Consider the following 21,044-nt stretch of genomic DNA (forward strand, 5'->3'; position numbering starts at 1 on the left):
GAGAGGGCAAGTGAGCAACACAGATCTGAAGTTAGTGCTGGAAATTGGCCATTTTAAAAAGACATGCTGATATGCTGATCCTAGCTGAAGCCTTTGTGAACCAAAGCAAAAGCTCCCCTTTTTGTCCCCTTGGCAGTGTTTAAGAGATTATGTTTACAAAGATTCAGGAACTCAGCATTTCTGAATCCTGGCTAATAATTGCATTTGAATGCAAATATTAAGATGCATTTTTATGATATATCACAAAATGTATGGAATATAAGAAATAATAACTTACCTAAAATTTCTTACTATTGGTTGCCTACTTAAAAATTGTTACCTAGCTGACAAGTCACATTTTGCAGTTCCAGAGTAGCATTTGCTTTCAGTCTTGTATTGCAGTAGGGTAAATGAGACTTTGAGGCCCACAGTTCCATCACCACACAAAGTGCACACACCTTGTGCTGCAAAGCACTGTCACCTTTTTACATGCCCAGCATGACTTATTTCAGTAAAGTCTGAGTTCTACATTTTCATTGAAAGTATCAGTGACATTTGGTGCCCTAATAGTTTCAGCCTTATGATACCATATCTCCTAGAAATCGGGAATGTGGCTCACCTCATTTTGGGTGAGGCCTGCCGTGCTGTTGGAGAGCTGGAGTCTGATGGGCCATCAGAGCTCGTGGTGATCTGTTCAATGCGGACCCTTGGTGGAGCCTGGGGAGGAATTAATTTGATCCTAAAGCAGACACCTTCACTCGGCCGCCTGAAAAGCTCTCCAGACTCTGCTGTGTGCATTGACTGTCCCTGGTAGCTGCAATGACAGCTCACCCACGGCCCCTAACGAGACATTTACTGCCTGGACTCCCCAAATCAGGGTGAACCTCCAGGGCCAGAGCTTTTCCAAGGGCAAGGAGTCAGGCTTCCTCAAGGCACCTGCAAACTTAAAATTTAAATAGTGTTGAACCACGAAATCACATAATAGGGCTGGAAGCGCCTTCTGGAGCTCGATTAGTCCAACGCCTCAGCCTCATAAGGCAAGGTCACCTGGAGCAGGTGACACGGGAAAGTGCCCATGTGGGTTTTGAATGTGTCCAGAGAGGGAGACCCCACGCCCTCCCTGGGCAGCTGTCCCAGTGCTCTGCCACCCTCGGTGGAAAGAAGTTCTCCCGGTTTCTGAAGACAGCAGTAATTACGGATAACACACGCGCACCGAAGCGCCGCCCGCGCCCCCGCTCGCCCGGCGGGCCCGGCAGGGGGCGCCGCCCGGTCGCCTGGCGGCGGCGTTTGGCCCATCGCGGCCGCCTTAGCCCTCCCAGCCCCGGCCCCGGCCCCGGCCCGCCGCGGCTCCTCAGGGGCTGCCCGACCTCGGGGGCTCCGCCAGCCGCGCCCGCCGGCCGGGCCGGGCCGGGCCGCTGCCATGTTCACCAGCACCGGCTCCAACGGGTTCTGTGAGTACCGGCCCCGCCGCGGTGCGGGGAGGGCGGCGGCCAAGGGTGGGAGCGCGGGCGGCGCTGCCGGCGTCGGCCCCGGGGGAGCCGCTGGCTTCGGTCCTCTCTTGGCTGGACTTTTAAACTACGTGACGGCGGGAGGAGCCGCGGGTGTGTCTGTGTATGTGTCTGTGTGTCTGTGTATGTGTCTGTGTGTCTGTGTATGTCTGTGTGTGTGCGCGTCTGCCTGCGTGTGTGTGTGCATGTCCGTGTGTGGCTGTGCCTCCCTGTGTGTTTATATGTATTTGCATGCATCGATATAGATCTCCATGCCAAGACACGTATCAAAAAAAAGCAGAAAACCCCCGTTTTCTAAATGTGAAATTACACTTATTTTTAAAACCAGTTTATTGATAAGGCAAACATAAGGACTAACATGCCTCTAGCTCTGCTTAGCTTTATATTTATGCACAGCACATGTAAATAATCTCATGTCCCGGTGCTGCCTGAACTGACTTCGCAGGTATCTGGGGTTGGCTCTGAGCTTGTTTTACAGGACACAGAACCTGCAGCGCCTGGAAGCAGCAGTGAGGAGCTGACCTGGCTGCGGTGTGGACTTGGGCACCACAGTCCTAAGAGCAGGCGAGGACAAACGCTAAGTCAAAGCTTTGCTGACTAACTGTTTGCTCCTTACAAAATGGGTGGGAGTGTCCCTCTGCTGAAGGGCAGGAGGGCTCTGCAGAGCTCTCTGGACAGGCTGGATCAATGGGCCAGCACCCAACAGTATGAGGTTCAAAGAGGTCAAGTGCTGGCTCCTGCACTTGGGTCGCAACCACCCCAGGCAGTGCTACAGATCTGGAGAAGAGTGGCTGGAAAACTGCCTGGAGGAAAACGATCTGGTGCTGGTTGACAGCCAGCTGAACATGAGTCAGTGTGCCCAGGTGGCCAAGAAGGCCAGCAGCATCCTGGCCTGTGTCAGCAATAGTGTGGCCAGCAGGAGCAGGGCTGGGATTGTCCCTCTCTACTCAGCACTGGTGAGGCCACACCTCAGGTGCTGTTTCCAGTTCTGTGCCCCTCAGTTTAGGAGGGACATTGGGGTGCTGTATCATGTCCAAAGAAGGGCAATGGAGCTGATGAAGCATCTGGAATGCATGTCCAGTGAGGAGTGGGTGAGGGGGCTGGGGTTGTTTTTCCTGGAGAAAAGGAGGTTCAGGGGTGATCTTATCACTCTTTACAAGTACCTGAAAGGAGGCAAAGTGAGGCTGGCCCTCTTCTCGCAGGTAACCAGCAACAGGACAAAACCAGAGAACTTAGCCTCAGGCTGTACCAGAGGAGGTTCAGGTTGGACATTGGGAGGAATTTCTTAATAGAAGGATAATTACATATTGGAATGGGCTGCCCAAGGAGGTGGTGGAGTCACCATCCCTGGAGGTGTTTAAGAAAAGACTGGAATGTGGCACTCAGTGCCATAGTCTTGTTGACAAGATGGTGTTTGGTCAGAGGGTGGACTTGATGATCTCAGAGATCTTTTCTAACTTAATTGATTCTGTGATTCTGTGAAATCCATTTGAATATGAAAGCAACCTCTGACTAGGGGTGAATAATTCTGGCATTTCAAAAGGGGTATCAGTTGTAGCTGTATTTTACACGAGGAAGCCAAAGAAGGGAAGAGTCTTTTTCAGATGGATCTGATAATACTGTACCTTGATTTGCAGCTCCTGATTTTTCATCTCTCCACATGCCCCCAATAGATGCAGTAGAGGGACTTTTCAATGGCATGTGTCTGTGTATAACTCTATGAGAAAGAATGGAGGACGAAAAGTATCCTTGTTAGACTGAATGAGTGGAATGTTATGGTCAGTATTTACAAGTTTTTCCAGGTTTGAACCATCAGAAGGATGAGTGGAAAATGGTTGTCATAAGAAACATATGTGTGGTAGGGAAAAAAAACCCTAGATAATATGTCATTCTGCAGAAAGAAAATCATAGAATATCCTGATCTGGAAAAGACCCACAAGTCCAGCTTCTAACCCTGCACAGCTCAAGAATCACACCATGTGCCTGAGAGCATTGTCCTACTGCTTCTTGAACTCTGTCAGGCTGGTGCTGTGACCACTTCCCTGGGGAGCCTGTTCCAGTGTCTGGTCACTGTAGGCAAAGAACCTTTCTGACCTAAACCTTCCCTGACACAGTTCCATACTCAGTGTTGTGCTTTTTTTTTCCTTCTCAAAAACGAATACAACATGTTCTTACTGAACTTATCCATTGACCTAAAGTGGGTTTTTACAGTAAGACTTGGCTGGTGTGGGTGCACTGACAAACTCCAGCAGAGGCATGGGTTTAGGTGCAGTGACATATGCTCCCCTGGGGCACAACCGTGGCAGTCTCAGGTGTCCCCTTGTTTCTGTGTGTGTAGCAGAAACAAGTGTGCAGTAGCAGCAGGAGTTTGGAATTCTGTCACTGATGCATAGAATCTGATGGTTCAGGTAGTTAATGAATTGGTGTTGCACCAGGGGACTGTATGTGTGTGTTCTGCCCCTGGGGCTTGGGAACCTCTGGCAGAAGGCAGTGTTGGTGGATTATGGGACCTGTATGAGTGACCCTGAAGGAAATAAGTGGAGACCTGGTTCAGCAGCAATAACAATGATTGTGCCAGGTCACACTGAAGGCTCCTGCAGCCTGCTGTGCCACCTCTGACAGACTGATTAACATCTATAATGTTGGGATGAGGAGATGTAAATATAAAAATAAACATACCTGGTACATGGTACGACTGACATAGGGAAGCCAGGAAATACAGGACACCACCTTCTAAAAGGACAAAGACATTTTGCCTCTGCTGTGGAAACTGTTTCTGTTATCAGGAATATTGGAGGAGCTGGCATGCTCTGGAAAAAAGAGCCAGTGGCTCTGGGTGCTAGTGAGAGACACAGTGCAGACTTGTGCAAATGGCTTATCAGAACACTAACGCAGCTGACTTGTCACAGAGCATTGCAGTGTGCTCAGGGGGCATCCTGGCTTTAGGTGTGCTTGACAGCTGGGCTGTGGTGCCATTCCCAGGCTGGTTGCTTGTGTTGCAGTCTGCTGGCAGCTTTGGTCCTGTGTACAATGCTGCTGGAACACTTGAGCAGTCCCTCTAAGGCTCACATGAGTGTGTGACTAGCCTGGCTGTTTGCTTTACTGTAGTGCTGCTTAGTTTGCCACGAGGCTGTGTCCCAGGAGCAAAGTATGATACACAGCAAGGCTTTCCCTTGTAGGACACAAAGGCCTTACCAGCAGTTTAAACCAGTTAGACCGACATGAAAGCTTTCTGCAGACTTTGTAATGTCCCCTCCCAATACTCTTCATGCTGTTTATGTACTGCAGAGGAGTCTAGTAGGAAAGTCTGTTAAGAGTTAGTCATTATTAAGGTAAAATTTGAATCCATCTTTTAAAGCATGTACACTGGTTACATCTGAAAAATATTTGATTACTTTGACTACTGCACACAAGCTATTTCTTGTAGTAGGAGTGAGGAGAACCCTTTGAACTCACTAGTGCAACTTAGGCTTTTACTTCTGTGACCCTTGTAGTGCAGTGCTAGCAATTTGTTAAAAATCCCCAAGGCAAGAAGGGATCTCTGTGCTCCTCTGCTTGCATAACTGGCAGGACTGAACTCTGTTGTGCAGAGGCGTCAGGAAAATAATAAAGCTATGTAAATTAATGCTTTGTGGTATGACTGAAGGAGAAATGAAGCATGTACTGAATACATAAGACTTGTGCATAACAGTGTTATGCAGTACAGAACTGTAAGGGAAAGCAAATCAGCTTGTGCATCAGCATGCCACTGTGCAGCCTGGTTAGCATGAGCCCTGGAAGCAGCACAGCGTTGAAGGCCACAAAACTGTGGCTCTTCTGCTTCTGCAGAGCTAGCTCATTTCATTTCAAGCTCGTGTGGGAATCTCCACATGGTCTTGTGGTGTAGCCATACCTGATATTTCTGACAGTGTATACTAAAAGTAGTATGGTAACATCTCTGTCTGGTTGGAAGGAAGAAAAGTTTGCTGAATGGGGTGAATATTTTTGATACTTTCAACCTGATTCAGTTTCTATTTCAAGTATTGCTTTTAGAGACAATTTTTGATACTTTCAACCTGATTCAGTTTCTATTTCAAGTATTGCTTTTAGAAACAAAGGTTTTATTTTTTTTTTCTTTTTGTATCTTCCTTTTTTCTTTTTTTGAGTCCCACATGCCTGACTGGTTTTTTTTTTTTTTTTCTTTTTGTATCTTCTTCTTTTTTTCTTTTTTTTACTAGTTTGTGACCTAGGCTACACACCTAGCAGTTTTCTAAACAGTAAATGTATAGGCAAGTAGTTTGATTACAGTCTTACCTGTGCCTTTAAAAAATAGATTTAAAGCATGATCACAGGTTTCTCTATTAACTTTCTTAATACTAATATTATTCACCTCTCAGCTTCTGGATTGAATTTAGAAGCATTTGGTGAAGAACTGTTCCTGCAGTGACACTCTTACTGTTTTCACTTGCAAAGTAGCATCACTGCTGGTTGGTGAGCCTGCTGCAGGTTCTTGGACTACAATAGATTGATATCTGCATGATGGCTTAATGCAGGAAAAACAGCCACTCAAAATGCAGATTCTGTGAGGGCATTTCAGAAGTACTGTGGATTCAGTTGTGTATCAGTTATGGTTTAATTCACAGATCTTGTGATAAGCATTTCAAAACTGTTTTGTGGGTATTTTGTGCCATTATAGTAGCCCCCAGAAGTTAATTGTCTGTTTGAAAGTGACATGCCTGCCTTATAGCAGCTGGGTTTGGGAAATTTGCAGGTGATAGTGGAAAAAAAGAGTTGTTACACAGCATGTTTTGTGCAGCTGTGGTGTAAGCTCAGTAGGGATCCCCACAGAAATTGCTGTGAGCTAACTTGAACTTCTGCAGCTGCTGCTCATCAGCCAGCTCATCACTTCACATCAACCGGCAATGAGATCCTCTCCCGAGTCAACACTTGAGTCCTGAGCCTGGAGTAGCAGTCCGGGGGGTGAAGTTGTTCCTGCAAGAGCTCTTCTGCAACAGTAGCTTGGTCTGGCTTGGTCTGGCTGTTTTGCTATGCCCATCTGCTGTCTCTTCATCTTTGAGTAACAGGGAGGGACCGGAAACAGAGCAACAGCTACAGTTTTTGAAATTATTTTCTCATTCTTGCCATCAGTGCAGTGCTGATTTCTGAAGCTGCAACTCAGGCAGCTGTGCCATAAACCTCCCCCTCTGTTTGTGACAGATGGACACTTGTATCCTTCACTCTCTGTGCTGTAAAAGAGGCACTGGCAACCAGCAGAGTAGTAGATTCTGGAAGAAGAGGATCTGTGGGCTTTGTACTAAGTGCAGGGGTGGAATGTGGAGGCTTAAAAGTAGTTTTCTCATTTATGTCGCATTTTAGGATCAGCTTTGCATTGCACAGTTGGTAGATGAAGGTTGGGACACTTGCCCATAAGATTATGAGGACATTTTTGGGGGAGAACTTCTCCATTGCACCAGGAAGAAGCAAAGATCTGTAGTGGAAGCTAATTCCTTGCTCTTCATCATAGTGTGGGTGTATTCTGCTGGTTATTAAAAAAATTTCTCTGGGTACTTAGGTGGATGCTCAGTAGATGTGTTGCAGCACCAGCACTATAACTCCCTGTTATTTGAAAGAAATGCCACTTAAGGAACACCTTGGGATCACAGATTCATTCCAAGATCCCTGAAGACAGTATTTGATATATTTTAACTTTAAAGGTCAAAATGAGTGTTCATCATTTCATTCTTCTTTCTCTATGTGGTATAAAGACACCCTGTTTTCTACTTCTTGTGCACATTTGCATTGGTGTTGCCACCAGACTGGTGCCCCAGTAGGTTTGTGGTAACTATTTCCATCTCATCCATGCTTGCACGTTCATTGGATTAGAATTCTGCTTTGTAAATTTTGCCTTTGCATTGTAAGTAAGGAATTTGACTTGGATGTCAGAATGCCCAATTGTGCAAAATCTGGCATTGTTGTCATTTTTGGTCTGACATGTTTGGGACATTCCACAGTAGTGGGAAGGTTGTTCCTTCCCCACAAAGTCACAGCAGTCCTCAAGAAGGATCTGTATGTTGTTGAGGGATAAAGCAAATTGCTACACTGTGCAGTGAAACACTAGGAAAAAGAATTTCAGAGGATGCATTATTATATTTTTCAAGTTCACCAAACAAGAATAAACTTCTCAACCATGATGACATTATGAGAAGCTGGAGAGTAGAAATTTCCATCAGTCACATGATGTTTCCTGTGGGTGACAGTCAGATTCATGGGTTAGGTGCTTCTGTGGTTTTTCACTTGATGACATGTCTTATAATAAGTATTTTTTCCCTGTATCACGGTTTAAAGTGTCTAAGCTGGAAGCTAAAAGGAGGCTCTTAATAAAAATGTGTGTTCACACTTTTGGAGAAAACAGATAAGGTTCTGTTGGTTGGATATTTTTGAAAGCATTCAAATTAGGAATTAACTTGATAGGATAAAGTATTTCAGTGTATATTACATGTAATGTAAAAATGATCTAATAAAAAAATTGCAGTAAAATCTACATATTAAACCTGTAGAAAAATATAGTCACTGTGGGATATCTAGTGACTGTTCTCATGTGTGTCTGTGATAATGTTATCCTTATGTAAAAAGTTTTGTAGGATTAACTAGTTCTTGTGAAAATTTCTCAAAATTAATGAAATAACATAAATGCATTTGGTAAAATACAGTAAAATAACAATTTTTATCAAACTGTGGTTCAGGAATGTTTACTGTTGTGACTATTACAATTCTTCAGAATTAGGCTGTACTTCCAAGTATCAAAAATCTGTATCTTGTTTATAAAATTGACCTTTTCATGTTAAGAAATGTTAATTTAACTAAGTTAATTCAGGGAGTATTGCTTGAGGCTTTAAATGAATATCTGTGTGCACTGTCTGCATAGTAGCTTTCTGGAGGCTCCAGCTTCTTTTTTCTCCCCAGTGTTGTACAGTACTCTGATGGCTTCAGATGGTTTTGAAAAGCCCAACTGACTTAGAGGGAGTAATAATTTTTTAAAAATGGATGTCTAAAGAATGTAGACTTTATTTTTGGAGAAAAAAAAAAGAAAAAAAAACAAACCCAAGGAAAGATAGTAGATTGAAATGTGGGCAGTTTTCTTGCCACATTAAAAAAAAAAAATCATGCAGACTTTCTGCCCAGGTGTCTGATACAATCATAAAAGTAGAGCTTATATTTAGCATAGTAACATCAACCTGTTGAATCCAAGTCACTGCCTAATTTCTATAAAAGGATGGTTCTTCAAGGCCATACTTGCTTAAATGGAAACTGCATGTTTAAATAATGAACTCAAAAGGTATGGGTGTGGACTGAATTAGTAGTTTTAAGTACAAGTTTTCATTATGATACACACAGACATGTTTTCTTCCCATGGTGAAGATCAGAAGACTGCAGACTTCAAGGTGGTGAACAGCTAACTGTGCCCATCAAAGTCGTTCTTGATGTCATCAGTTAATATTTGGATGAGGATCATGCTTAAACTATGTAGCAAGAGCCATGTTTTTGAGGGCAGTGGGATTGTGCCATAATTAAAATCTTCTCTTTGGTGCCTATTGACATCTGCTTTTTCGAGCAGTTCACTGTTCTAGTGCGCAGCAGATGTTGAAAAAATCATTCACGATATTCACTTTAATCTGGACAGGTAGTAAATGTTTATTGTATTATACTGTTTCATGCAGTTTTGTTTCTGCTGTGTTCCTGCTTTTTACTCCCCATTAGTACTTTTAAAGTAATCTCATTGCTTCTTTTATTATATTAAGAAGAATGAAAACAGAACTATGGATTTTTGTAGTACCCTGCAAAAACAGTTGTCTGAAAATGAATGGATTCTGTGCCACAGCTGAGGTGTTTGGAAAGGAAGTAAATGTTATTCAGGTTACATTTGTGCAAAGGAGAACTGTCACAGAACAAATAATATTTCAGATTCTCTGTGTTGGCAGGAGTTTTTGGGCAAGAGTTTTTGTTTTATTGCATCAGCTGTACCAACAGGTCAGGGTGAATTTGCTGGCTATGGGCCTGCTGGATATTCTACTTAGTAGATTTTAGTAAATGCGAAATGTGTACTGCGGATTTCGCTGTTCTTTGCCTTTCTTCTGTGTCCTTTCTGAAAATCATGCCCCTAGAAGGAAAGAAGTTCTCATTTCATAAACATTCTGATTCTAGTAATTTCTTTATGAATAATTGTAATGATTGAATGGAAGGAAGATGAGTATCACGTAAATTGACTTAGATATGATTCCTTGAATGGCGGATCTAAGTGCAGTGGTGAGAAAGTCCCTTTATTCAGGTGGTTCCTGCTTCATAGCCTCTAAGAAAAAGCTAATCTTAATCCCTAATGCAAAGGAAACAGAAGTATTTAACTAGATGTGCATGTATATTTTGCTAGAAGAAAGAGTGGTTATTTTATTTCCTGAAATGTGATTGAGGCTTAGGAGGGCAGTATAGGAAGACATGACCTCAGTAGGTGCAAAGAACTTAGGTGTAGTTGTAGCCAATTTAATGAGAAAATGTTGGAAACAAAATGTCTGGTTAATATTTAACTGGCATTAATATCTCTAAACATTTCCTTTGATTAGTATGTTCTTCCTATCTATTCACAAGTTTTTGACAACTTGGGCAGTTGTTGAGCTAAAAAGTCAAGATAGTGTCACTGCTGTTATGTCTTCCAGCCACCTGTTTAAATATGTCCCTTTTTGAATGTGAAAGACTTTTCTCTGAAGTGGTTTGATTGTTTATTTGTTTTGTCTTTAAGATAAAGCGCCTTTGTCGAAGAGTTTGTTACTAGTCCCAAGTGCCATCTCGATTCTATTGACTCTGCTCTTCCAACATTATCAGAAGTTCTTTGCGTATAACCTACAAGCTGTAAAAGAGGATTTTCAGGTAGGAGTCTGTTCACTTTGTGTGAAAAGAGAGTGCATACTGTGGTTTTCTGTGCAATTTTCCCCCACAGTCTGTTTGTCCTCTGGTTCTTTCCCTTTGTACACTGCTGTAGACCAGCTTGTTCTTATTTTTTTTTATATCCCCCCAGTATGCTACTTTTTGGAAAACATGAGAAAAACTGATCTGAAACAATCAATATAGCTTTTAATTTCTTTTCTTGTCTGGGAAACTACTTGGTTTGTGTTGTTTTTCCTTTCAGGCGTTGGCATATGTAAACTTGCTGTGAACAAGGTGTGACTTAACCCGTTTAATAATACAAGTATTTTGATATGAATGTCAGTATCTTATTGTGCCTAATTTTTGAGGCTGAAGAGGGCTACTTTGATTAGGCATGCTGATTATATATTATTTATTTTAACAATGGAGGCCATAATTTTCATTCTCTAACTGTTGTAGTTAGCTGTGGAAAACGAAATTTGTTGAATAGAACTGCTGCTTCTAAATTGAAAGGTTTAGAATGGGGGATGATGGGGGAGTTTGTCATGCTCTTTGGTAATTGGCTGAATTGGTTAATTTTCTACTAATTCCTATTTCAAAGTAAGGTACTCCATCTTTTAGATATTGTATCTTGTAAAGTTTTATTTTGGATTTAATTAAGGATCCTATAGTATCAGCTCTAAGTGTTGAAACAATGCACTTAAAAGTGATTAGATAAGTTCTGTGGATATTTGTTTTGGGATGTTTTTAATTTTTGGAAGTAGGAAACTACTGCTCAATAGAGAAAGGTTAGCAAATGCCTCCTTGTTTATCTTAGCCCACAGATTTTACAACTGCATCGAACAAAGGTATGTAGTCAAATTAATGTCTTTGAGGATGCCAGCTGTAGCCTGTAAGCATTAAAAGATTATTAGACCTAGCTAGTGATGCTCCGTGCTATTATGGTCTCTGTAATCTTTCTTGTCAAAAACCAAGAGCTTTATTGTAATAGTAAATTACAACTCTGCAAGAGCACTACTCATATTTACCAAGTATCTTGCTGATGCAGTGCAGTGAAAATACATAAATGATGTCTGCCTTTTAAAAATGTTACAGCCAAGTGTTTGGGGAGGGGAATGAAGAAGTCTGAGAAACTATTCAAGTTTTAAATGCAAATTGTGTGGGTTTGGTATTTATTTGTTTGTTTTGAGATTTGTCTTCAGAGGAATCCTCTCTTTCCATATGTTTGATCTGCTAAAGAACAGTAGTAGCTGCATTTTATTCAAAGAAAACATCTCTACTGTCTCCTAACCATAAACACTTGCAAGTATCTGTAAAAGCTATGACACTTTTATTGTGGTACTTTGGGGGAATTTGTGAGTTTGGATTTTTTATTTCATGAGATCGTTTCACTTACTGCCACAGCCTTTGGAGCAAGCTATGTACTCTATCACTGTGTACCTGTGAGATCAGAGAGAACAGATTGTTTAACTCCTGTCTGGTGCTAATATTCAAATGAGAACTCTTAAATTTTGTTTAGAATAAATTCACCTGCAAGGATGTGTTTAATAGAAAGGAATTTTTTCAGGGAATGAACAAACATTTTGAATGTTGGATTTTAACACTTCTTAAAGCTGGTAGAGAGCACACAAATTAAAGTAAACAGTTGAAGAAGAGTAGATTTGATTTGGAAGGCAAAATATATGCTGTCCAAAACTAAAACGTCATTGTTTCCATACAGAGGGCCCTCAAGAGCAGTGAAAATGCTGTGTGTAAAAAATCTTCCTTACATCATATCTGTGTATATTTGAAGCTGGCTAAAGCAAAGAGCAGTAAGGCTAGGAGCCTTTCATAGTCTGTGTGAGAGCTGCTCAGTTAGTGTGTGAAATATTCAGCTGCAGGGTCATGGCCCTGCCAGTCTTGACTTCAGGAGGGGTGATACTCCGGCTAGGATTTAAAATGGGGCATGCTGACTTGGGATAGTGAGAAGGGTGAGTGAAGTGGATTGGGGCCAATACTGTTTAGTGTCTTCATTCATAACTTGGACAGTAGGACATAGTGTTCTCTCAACAAGCCTGTGGGTGATGTAAAACTTGGATTTGTAGTTGTTACAGCTGTAAGTTCTGCAGCCATTTAGAGGGGAGAAAAGGGTCAGTAGGAACCTTAGTCCAGCAAGGGCAAATGCAAACTCCTGCATCAGAGAGGAGTAACACCATGCAGCAGTACAGGCTGTGGGCTAAGCAGCTGGAAATCACTTTACAGGAAAAGCCCTGAGGGTCCTGGTGGAGGCTTAAATCGAACATGAAGCAGCAATGCAGCATTGTGGCTAAGCAGCCAAACAGCATCCTGGGCTGCATTAGGTAGGAGGAGCCTCACAAGGAGGCCTGGATGGTGGTCATCTCTACCCAGTCTCAGTGAGAGCAGTCTGAAGTGTTGTCCCTTGTGCTGGGCTCCTGAGTACAAAATTGACCTTGGCATGTTGCAGAGAGTCTAGTGGAGGCCATCAGGCTGGTCAGGGACTGGAGGATTTGGTGTATGAGGAGAGGCTGAGAGAGCTGGGATTGTTTAACCTGGGGAAGAGAAGGTTTAGGGTAGATCTTACCAGTGTGTGTAAATACCTAATGTAAGGGAGAAAAAAAAGGTGGAGCCAGGTCCAGTGAAAGGACAAGAGGCCCCTGGCATGAATTGAAATACAAGAAATCCCATTTAATGGAAAAGGTTTTTACTGTAAGACTCATGGAACAGAGGAACAGTTTCTGTCCCTAGAGATGTTCAAGACTCAATTTGACATGGCCCTGAGCAAGCTGATGTGATTAGGCCTTCTTAGAACAGTTACACTGTACTAGTTTGTATCTAGAGATTGCTTCAAAAATATTTTTCTTTGTAATTCTAAATTCACTAGCATAGTGATTTACATTTTTATTTGTAAGTGTAAAGTAGGAACCTCAAAGTGTGTTTTGAGTTAATTTCAATTGTTTATTTATTTTAACAGTTAGACATATACTTTGAAAATATTTTAAAATAAAGAGACTCTCCATAACATTCTACTCTCTGTATTTCCCTCCTTAACTGTGCTGCATTTCTGTTACCTGACTCCAGTATTGTATTCTCTCTGAGCACAAATTCTGTAAAGAATTTCCTTGAAGAAGGAGTGGCTTAACATGATGATATTAACCTTCCAGATCTGGAGACTTGTATGTGGAAGAACAATATGTCTTGATTTGAAAGACACATTCTGCAGCAGTCTGCTCATTTACAACTTCCGAATATTTGAAAGAAGATATGGCAGCAGAAAATTTTCAGTAAGTTCCAGTTTTGAGATTTTTTTAATAGAAACTTTTCTATACAGTTTAGTCTTGTACTCTTGGATGAATACTGCAGTTTTACTTTTAGCATGTTGTGTAGAAATATGTGTTAAAAGCTTGTAAAGATAATTTGGTTTTAATAGATTTACATTTATATTAATAATACCTTGCAGCCAGTGGATTATTCTAATTTCTATTTGCAGTTGTATCAGTTGTAAGATATGAGACCCATCAAATTTAATTTTGGAAACAATCTTACTCTTGATTCTTCATTAAATAGACAAGTGGACCTGGAATTATGTTGTGTTAAAGATTGAATTTGTCTTAATTGAACTACTATAGGGGTTTTCTTATTTTTTCTTATATTTAGAGGTATATTAAAACTTTATTTTGAAACTGTTGAATTGATTCAAATTAACCTTTTTCTTTCCAGTCTTTTTTATTGGGCGCTTGGATGCTCTCAGCTTTGTTTGATCTTCTCCTTGTAGAAATCACTCAGTATATATTTGGCATCACCATCAACAGCTTGCCTTCTGGTTTGTAAGTAGCTTCTAATGAATTGGTTATTTTAGGTATAGTTTCAAGGGATTGTTTTCTGAAGATTTTATTTTAAAAAAACCTTTCTTCATCTAACACTTCAAATTAATCTAATCCTCTTTTGAACTGAAGTGTAAAGGTTCTTGGCACAACTACTGTAATTTCAAACATTCCTTTCTAGCTATGATTTGTGTTTAATTTATAATTTATCCATATGATGATTAGTTTCCAATCCATTAGTCTCATTTCCTTGGTTAACATGATTGCAACATGGCTTGCAGCACACAAATTATTGCTGTATTTGTTCAGTCTAAATTGTTTGGATCCATTCAATTTGTAAAAACTAGAATCAGGTTGTGCTGATTTCTCTCTTAAATCAGAAAGGCAACAGAACTGTAAATCACGTGCTTATGTTCCCTCTTAAATGCATATGCATTTTGTATTGGTATTTTGTATGTTTTTCAAAAATTGAGTGCCAGAGCTTGTTACTTACTCCATTTTGTGCTTGCAGCTGAAGTTCTTACAGCTTTAAGGTGTTCAGTGGTTCTGTTTTGCATAGCCTGTGTTTGAGATTTCTGCACTTAATAAAAGGTGTGCATATTACAGTAGGACCACAGAGCTTGCAGCCCTTTGTGGTTAAACTTGTGGCAAGTGAGATCACAGAGACTTGAGTTTCCATGTGTTGTACACTCTGAGGTGATAATAAAAGCTCTTGGAGTAAGATTTTTAATATTAAACACCATATTAGACCTTTTTTTTTTATTTCTGCTTTTCCAGTGCATCTGTTGAAAGTATCTAAAGACTGATTTATAAGGGACAAAAAACATGTGTTTGATATTATAAAAGTACATTTTTTTTTTTTAGTGTGTGAGTATTCAAAAGAAGTTGAAAGCTTGAGTAGCTACTGCAGTTACTCGTGTTTGTTACCTAGAGTTTGTTGCTAGGACATAGGCTGCTAATGTGTCTGGAGAAATTAATATTTTCCTATATGTAAAAAGATACCTTGTGCAAAAGCAAGGTGTTGTAAATGTGCACATCATACCCACAGGTAGGTAATGAACAGTTTAAACATTTTACGCTTTGATGGTATTTTTATGACTGCAGAATGTAGCGAATTACAAAGAAATCTACATCAAAGATGTTTTTAATTAAGTAAAAGATAAATTTTACCTACATATACTTTCTCATGAAGTCATAATGAATTTGATATTGAGAGAATGAAATTAATTTTAGAAATGTGGGATATACAGTAGTTTCAGGAGCATTTGATTATGCAAATATAAAAAATTCATATATGCATTGCATCATAATTCTTCAGTGTTGTCTGCTTTATTATATTAATAGTCACTTTCTCATCTGACAATATTCACAGTCATTTGAGGTGATAAAAGCATTGGAAAGTTTGACACTGATGCTAGGTTTAGTTCATTTCAGGTGAAACAGCAAAAGATGTTGAACAGATAAAAAGAGGTGCAATTATTATTCCGCTTCCATCATATTTACAATGCAACAAATATATCTGTTACCTTTGGTTATGGAACATCCTTCTATGTAGCCAAGTGCTAGAATTTGGAAAAAGAATCCCTTGTTTACATTGTGAAAGTCCCTTGACATTTTTTCTCTTTTTATATCATTTCACTGTTCATATTATTGAGTGATCTCACACTTCCAGTTTGAAAACTTTTCCTGCGCATGCTTCGGAGGTAATTGCGATAAAGGATTACGCTGATGACTCTTGCCTGGAATTGTTTGGAAACAATGTAGTACAGTATAACATCCAAGCATGTACTGAGATTCATGAGAAAGGTGGTAAAGGCTGCCCAGGGATTGTAACTTGTGTTTTCATCTTGCAGCATCAGGAAGGCAAAACAGATGTGGAAGGGTACAAAGCAGATGAGTACCTGAGCAATCAGAGTAACTATAATTCTTATGGATCTCTCCTTGGCCTTAGGCTTCAGTTTGGAAGTCTTGCCGTGAATAAAATTGTAAATAATGACCAGGTAACACCCTATCATGATAAACAAGGGGATCAAAAAGAAAAAAATCAAGCGACAAAAATTCAATGTATTTACTTCCTTTAAATGGATGATATCAAGCATTTTCATGCAGGTAGTGAAATTTGAGGCTTGGTCTGGATCAGATCGTAAAAACACCAATGGGGATGTTGTTGAGAGGGTCATTATCCAGATTCCAGTGCAAGCCAGCACAGCTTTTTTTGTATTTTTTAGTTCTTTGACATGTTTGGGCTGAACAATAGCCATAAACCTGTCTACGCTGATAAAAGTCAGCAGCCACAGAGCAATGGCTGGATAAAACACAGTGAAAGCCCCGAGGATCCGGCAGAATGTATCTCCAAAAGGCCACTTCTCTGTCCCATGATAGATTATCCGAAAAGGCAAGGAAAATATAAAAACCAGGTCAAGTAATGCGACATTCATCATATATACAGTTATAGTCGTTCTCTTCTTGGTAGTGCAGCTGAACACCCATAGTGCAGTGGCATTCACCAGCAATCCCACTGTGAACACAAAGCTGTAGAAGACCAGTGATGCAATCCTGTATTCTTCTGGGTGGGAATTTTCTGGCATCATAGTTTAATTAAACTTAGGAATAGTTGTTGCACTCCATAAATCCCCTAAAATGAGATAAAATATTGGAAGTTATTCTCAGTCAAATTTAATCTGTCTTTAAAAACAAACAGGAAGATTGTTTTAGGATAGTGTTTAGTGATGAAACTATTGTTTAGCTCTGAAATGTGCTGTTTTGTTGCTTTTTCTGACTACAAATACATTATCATCCTCTGAGGGAAAGATATGTATTGTCAGATTTGTGAAAATAGTATTTATAAGCGTGTTTTAATAAAATATTTTAATTACTTACAGGGTCTCTTAATATAAGGAATCAAACAGTCAAGATTGACATTTCAGGTGTGCATCAGTAGCTGATAGTTATATTGAAATAGCTATATTTGAGCTACAACAGCTGTTTTCTAAAGAAAATATTTCTTCAAGCTGTCTCTGTTAAAAAATTCTTGACTAAAACTAGTTATGAATAGAAACAAGTCAGCATGGCATGTAGTGACATTTGGATATGTAAAGACTACTGACTTTGCCTTTTATCTGTGTAGGACCTACTTAACTCCCAAAAGAGCAGGTGCTTGCTCATTAAAGACACTTAAAAAAACTCTTTGAGTATCTGCACAGTTTCTAATACAGTGTTTAATCCCAGGGCATCAGAACCACCCACCCAATATATGCATAAAATTAATAGATTAATAGACTTGCTGTTTAAGAAACTAAAAAGGAGGAAAGCAGCACAGTCTCCAGTCAGGCCATATGGGAACAGTATTTGTCTGGGGGGAAAAGTTGCTGTCTGGTGGACAGCTACCCCAGAGCAAAGTTATGTTCCTTCATCCAGCTTCTTGGTCATAGGAGTTGGACATCTGAAATGTCACTGTGCAGGCTGAGGTGATGAGAGCTGAAGGAGAGGATCCCTAGTTTTCTCTGGAGCCCATGAGGATGGCAGACCTTACCTGGTGTTTGCATGAGTGCTTTGTTCAACCCTCACCCCCAGCACTTTCCTGGCTCTTGGTGTGGTCACAGTTTCATGACTTTATGTGGGAGGGTTCCTCTTGTTTGGCCTTTTACCCAGCCCTGTGGCAGCTTTGTGAAGAGGAGGAGGAACAAGTTAGTTGTTTGTCTGATCTTCCTACTTGTGGCAAAAAGACAAGGAAGTTCTACAGTATCTGTTAGGCACCAGAACTGTTCTCAAGAGCAGAAGGGTGCATAGGTCCTGTGTGTTTTATCTCCAGAAGTGAAGAATGCATTAAAAACCAGGTTTGTTGCTATTGCCCATCTGGTTAATGCTCTCAGTGCTACAGGAATTCATAGGAGATTGAACCAGTGTTTATTAATCTGGCATCCTGGTTTGACACTGGCAAATACACTGCTTTTGAGAAGAATACCCCGGAGTAACTAACTTAAATATGACCTGTTAAATCTTTATATAAGTTAGTTTCTGCCTTGAAATATAAAGTTGGGCTTCTCATTTTCTTACAGTTCTCCAGTTTACAGATATATTAAAGTTATGCATAGAAATATTTAACCCTTAACTTCAAGGTCTTTTTTTTGGCTGTACAAAACGAAAAAAAAAAGCGTGTTTTTGTGCTCAGATGAGGACATTAGAACATGTAACAGAATTTATGTTTTGTATGGGAAAAGCCATATATGTAATACAGAATGGTTTGGAGGGCATCTGTATAAATGCCTCTCAAATTCCTCATTGCATGAAGAACTCTAAAAATAAGAAAAAAAAAATTAAATAATGCTAGCAAACCTTATTGAAGGTTAGATGGCATATGCTAAAAAAGTATTGTGCATGTGCTGGCAGCATAGTTAAAATATTGTCTGGCACACTGTTCCACTTTCACTACTGTTGCACAAAATTGTCCAAATGTTGCTTAATATACACTTCCTCCCACCCTTGCGCGTTGTAAGTGGGTTTTTTTCTCTTTTATTCTGTTATTTTTTCTCTCTTGCTAATGATTGTGTTTGACAGTGCAGAACTACCAAGCTCAATGTCCTGAGTGATTTGGCAGATGAATTGAGTAGTAATGTATAAGACAGGTAGAATAATTCATTTAAATATTAAGAAACATCATGGATTTTAGTTTTGATTTTGCTTGTCTCCTTCAGACTTAGAGCGACTGTATTTATTTCTGGTCAGGTCATGTTTTCAAAATAACCAGTAGCCTGATTTTGATAGGAAGAGAGGAAGCTGAATCTGGTGTGATCTACTTTTCATGCCTGATTTGCTGGTCATTTCAAGTTTGTGATAGTTTTGAGATATATCAAAGAACTGACCTGCTGTAACAGAAAGGGTTTTTTTGTTGTTGTTGTTGTTTTTTTGTTGGTTTTTTTTTATTATTTTTTGCTTGGTTTTTGGAGACTGTTTCCCAACTTTGTGAGTTTAAATGCATGCCAGTTAATTTTTAAAAACCTAAAATGTAACATTTATGTAGGTAAGAAATATTGAGATTTTTAAAAAGCATATGTTACCTATCTGCATTTGTACACAATTTGAGATATTTTGCTTTTTTGTTGGTACTTGTCTGCATGGAGTTCAGGTCGATATCTCCCAGGTCAGCCCAAGCATATCTTTGGGTGCCTCTGGGTGGATGGTTTTGCCCTAGTTGCCATTTTTCATAATGCAAACATTTACTTACTGGTATTGGTTAAAGCACTTGCTGAAGAGCCCTTGGAGTCACTGGTTTCTGGAAGACTGGTCTGTGTTAATTCTGAAGGATTCCTCTGTTGTTTGTCTGTATGTTTTATCAATCTTTCAATTTTTTAATGATAACTGACATTCTGAATGTGAATTGTGAAGGCCAGCTATGTGCCCTGTTCGAGAACAATACGTTGACAGCAAAATCACAATTAAATATTTTCCTCCAGATTCTTAATGTGTGTTAGGTAACAGTGGTTCCATTTAAAGAACCATGTGTGTGTCTCCATTCCCAATCCCCCTTTTTACTTTGTCTGTCCCTTATCTTTGGTTGCATTTCCCCAAGGAGAACATGGCTTTCAGTGAAGCACAGAGACACCAAGTAACATGATCTCCTGGTTTTTGTTTCATGAAAACAAACATTTTTCTTTTAGTGATAAATGTTCTTACCAATGTTTTCATTTGTTGCATACTCTTAAAATTTTTGTTAAAATCCTAAACAACAGTATTTATGGTGCTATGCTTTTACAAATGAAATAATTTTTCTTTAAATGTTCTTTATAGAATGCTGCTGATATTTTGAAAGTGCATTAAAAATTAAATATCTTTTCATTAGTTCTAGAATTAATGCCCATGTTGTACTTCTGAGCAAAGTCTCTTAGCAACATATATGAACATCCAAGTTACTTTGTTAGCACGGCATAAGGGATCGTTACTAACCTTTTGTGCTCTACAAAATTTCTTCAGAGATGCTTCTTTCATGGCCCCAAATCTGTAGAAGGTTTAGACTTCCTCTGCTCAGCTTCATTTAGCTAAAATAGCTCCTCTTCTCAGGCAGGAAACAGTGACGTAATCTCACTAGTGTTGAGCTCTTTTATTGGTCGTACTTAAAAGTTACTATTTCACATAGGTGTGGTGTCTGTGAACTGGTATTTCTATTACCTTTCAACTGTCAAACTTTTGTATATTTCCAGCGTGGTCAGACTGGGCTGTTGTGCTACATATATTTTCAACTTTTAAATGTTTGTGGTATAATGAAAGCATATTTTACGTTAAAGTTTCCGTAGAAAGCTATCTGCAAGAATACACATCTTGGTTATGCGTAAGTTTCTAATAAGCACAATGTAAATGTATTTTCACTAGAGCATAGTCTGGTGGGTTTTTTGTGGAAATCCCCATTTTATTTATATTGCCTTGGATAGTAGTCAGTCTGAAAGTGACAGAAAGTCACTGCATTTGAAATGAGAAGTTTGATTCACTTGAATACACAGCTTTTTATGCCTGTACTTGCAATATTTTATTAGCACAGCAGCAATATTTCTGTTTTTCACTTGCTGTCTAAATTAATAACATGTTTATTTATGAAAAGAGGTTTTAGCCTGTGTTAAAATGGAGTAAAACTCTCAGCTGTGTCACTGCAACAGACATCTTAGGTGGGATGGGAGTATTCACAAAGGATTATAGGTGAAGAAGACTAACTTCCTATGTTTCATCTGTCAACTTGAGAAAAGATCCACCCTTCAGAAAAGCAGTTTGGAGAAGGAGCTCATTCCATGTTCTTTGTAGAGTGCTTGTTGCTTCAGGTCTCTGGCTGGCAGTCTTTGGGAGATGGTAGTGG

At 39.8% G+C, this 21,044-nt stretch overlaps 2 protein-coding genes across 2 annotated transcripts in view; one reads left to right on the top strand and one right to left on the bottom strand.

Annotated features, from left to right (window-relative positions):
- The first annotated feature begins 1,283 nt into the window (after nucleotides 1-1,283).
- UBAC2 (UBA domain containing 2) overlaps nucleotides 1,284-21,044 on the top strand; it is an 87,163-nt gene continuing 67,402 nt past the window's right edge. Inside the window, exons 1-4 of the mRNA XM_041423400.1 lie at nucleotides 1,284-1,430; nucleotides 10,258-10,385; nucleotides 13,544-13,663; nucleotides 14,100-14,206. Of these exons, the coding sequence (XP_041279334.1) occupies nucleotides 1,400-1,430; nucleotides 10,258-10,385; nucleotides 13,544-13,663; nucleotides 14,100-14,206 (386 nt within the window). The 5' untranslated portion in view covers nucleotides 1,284-1,399. The remainder of the gene's footprint in view (nucleotides 1,431-10,257; nucleotides 10,386-13,543; nucleotides 13,664-14,099; nucleotides 14,207-21,044) is intronic.
- GPR18 (G protein-coupled receptor 18) lies at nucleotides 15,829-20,193 on the bottom strand. The gene is made up of 3 exons (XM_041423401.1): nucleotides 20,147-20,193; nucleotides 17,736-17,865; nucleotides 15,829-16,838 (listed from the first exon to the last, which is right to left on the bottom strand). Exon 3 carries the CDS (start codon nucleotides 16,792-16,794, stop codon nucleotides 15,829-15,831), a length of 966 nt encoding a protein of 321 aa, XP_041279335.1. The 5' UTR covers nucleotides 16,795-16,838; nucleotides 17,736-17,865; nucleotides 20,147-20,193.

This window comes from Onychostruthus taczanowskii, unplaced genomic scaffold, assembly GCF_017590055.1.
Source record: "Onychostruthus taczanowskii isolate IOZ18803 unplaced genomic scaffold, ASM1759005v1 scaffold77, whole genome shotgun sequence".
NCBI classification, from domain to species: domain Eukaryota; kingdom Metazoa; phylum Chordata; class Aves; order Passeriformes; family Passeridae; genus Onychostruthus; species Onychostruthus taczanowskii.

What these genes read in the sequence shown, in the direction of transcription:
- GPR18 (XM_041423401.1), bottom strand. Translation starts at nt 16,794, where the DNA reads ATGATGCCAGAAAATTCCCACCCAGAAGAATACAGGATTGCATCACTG.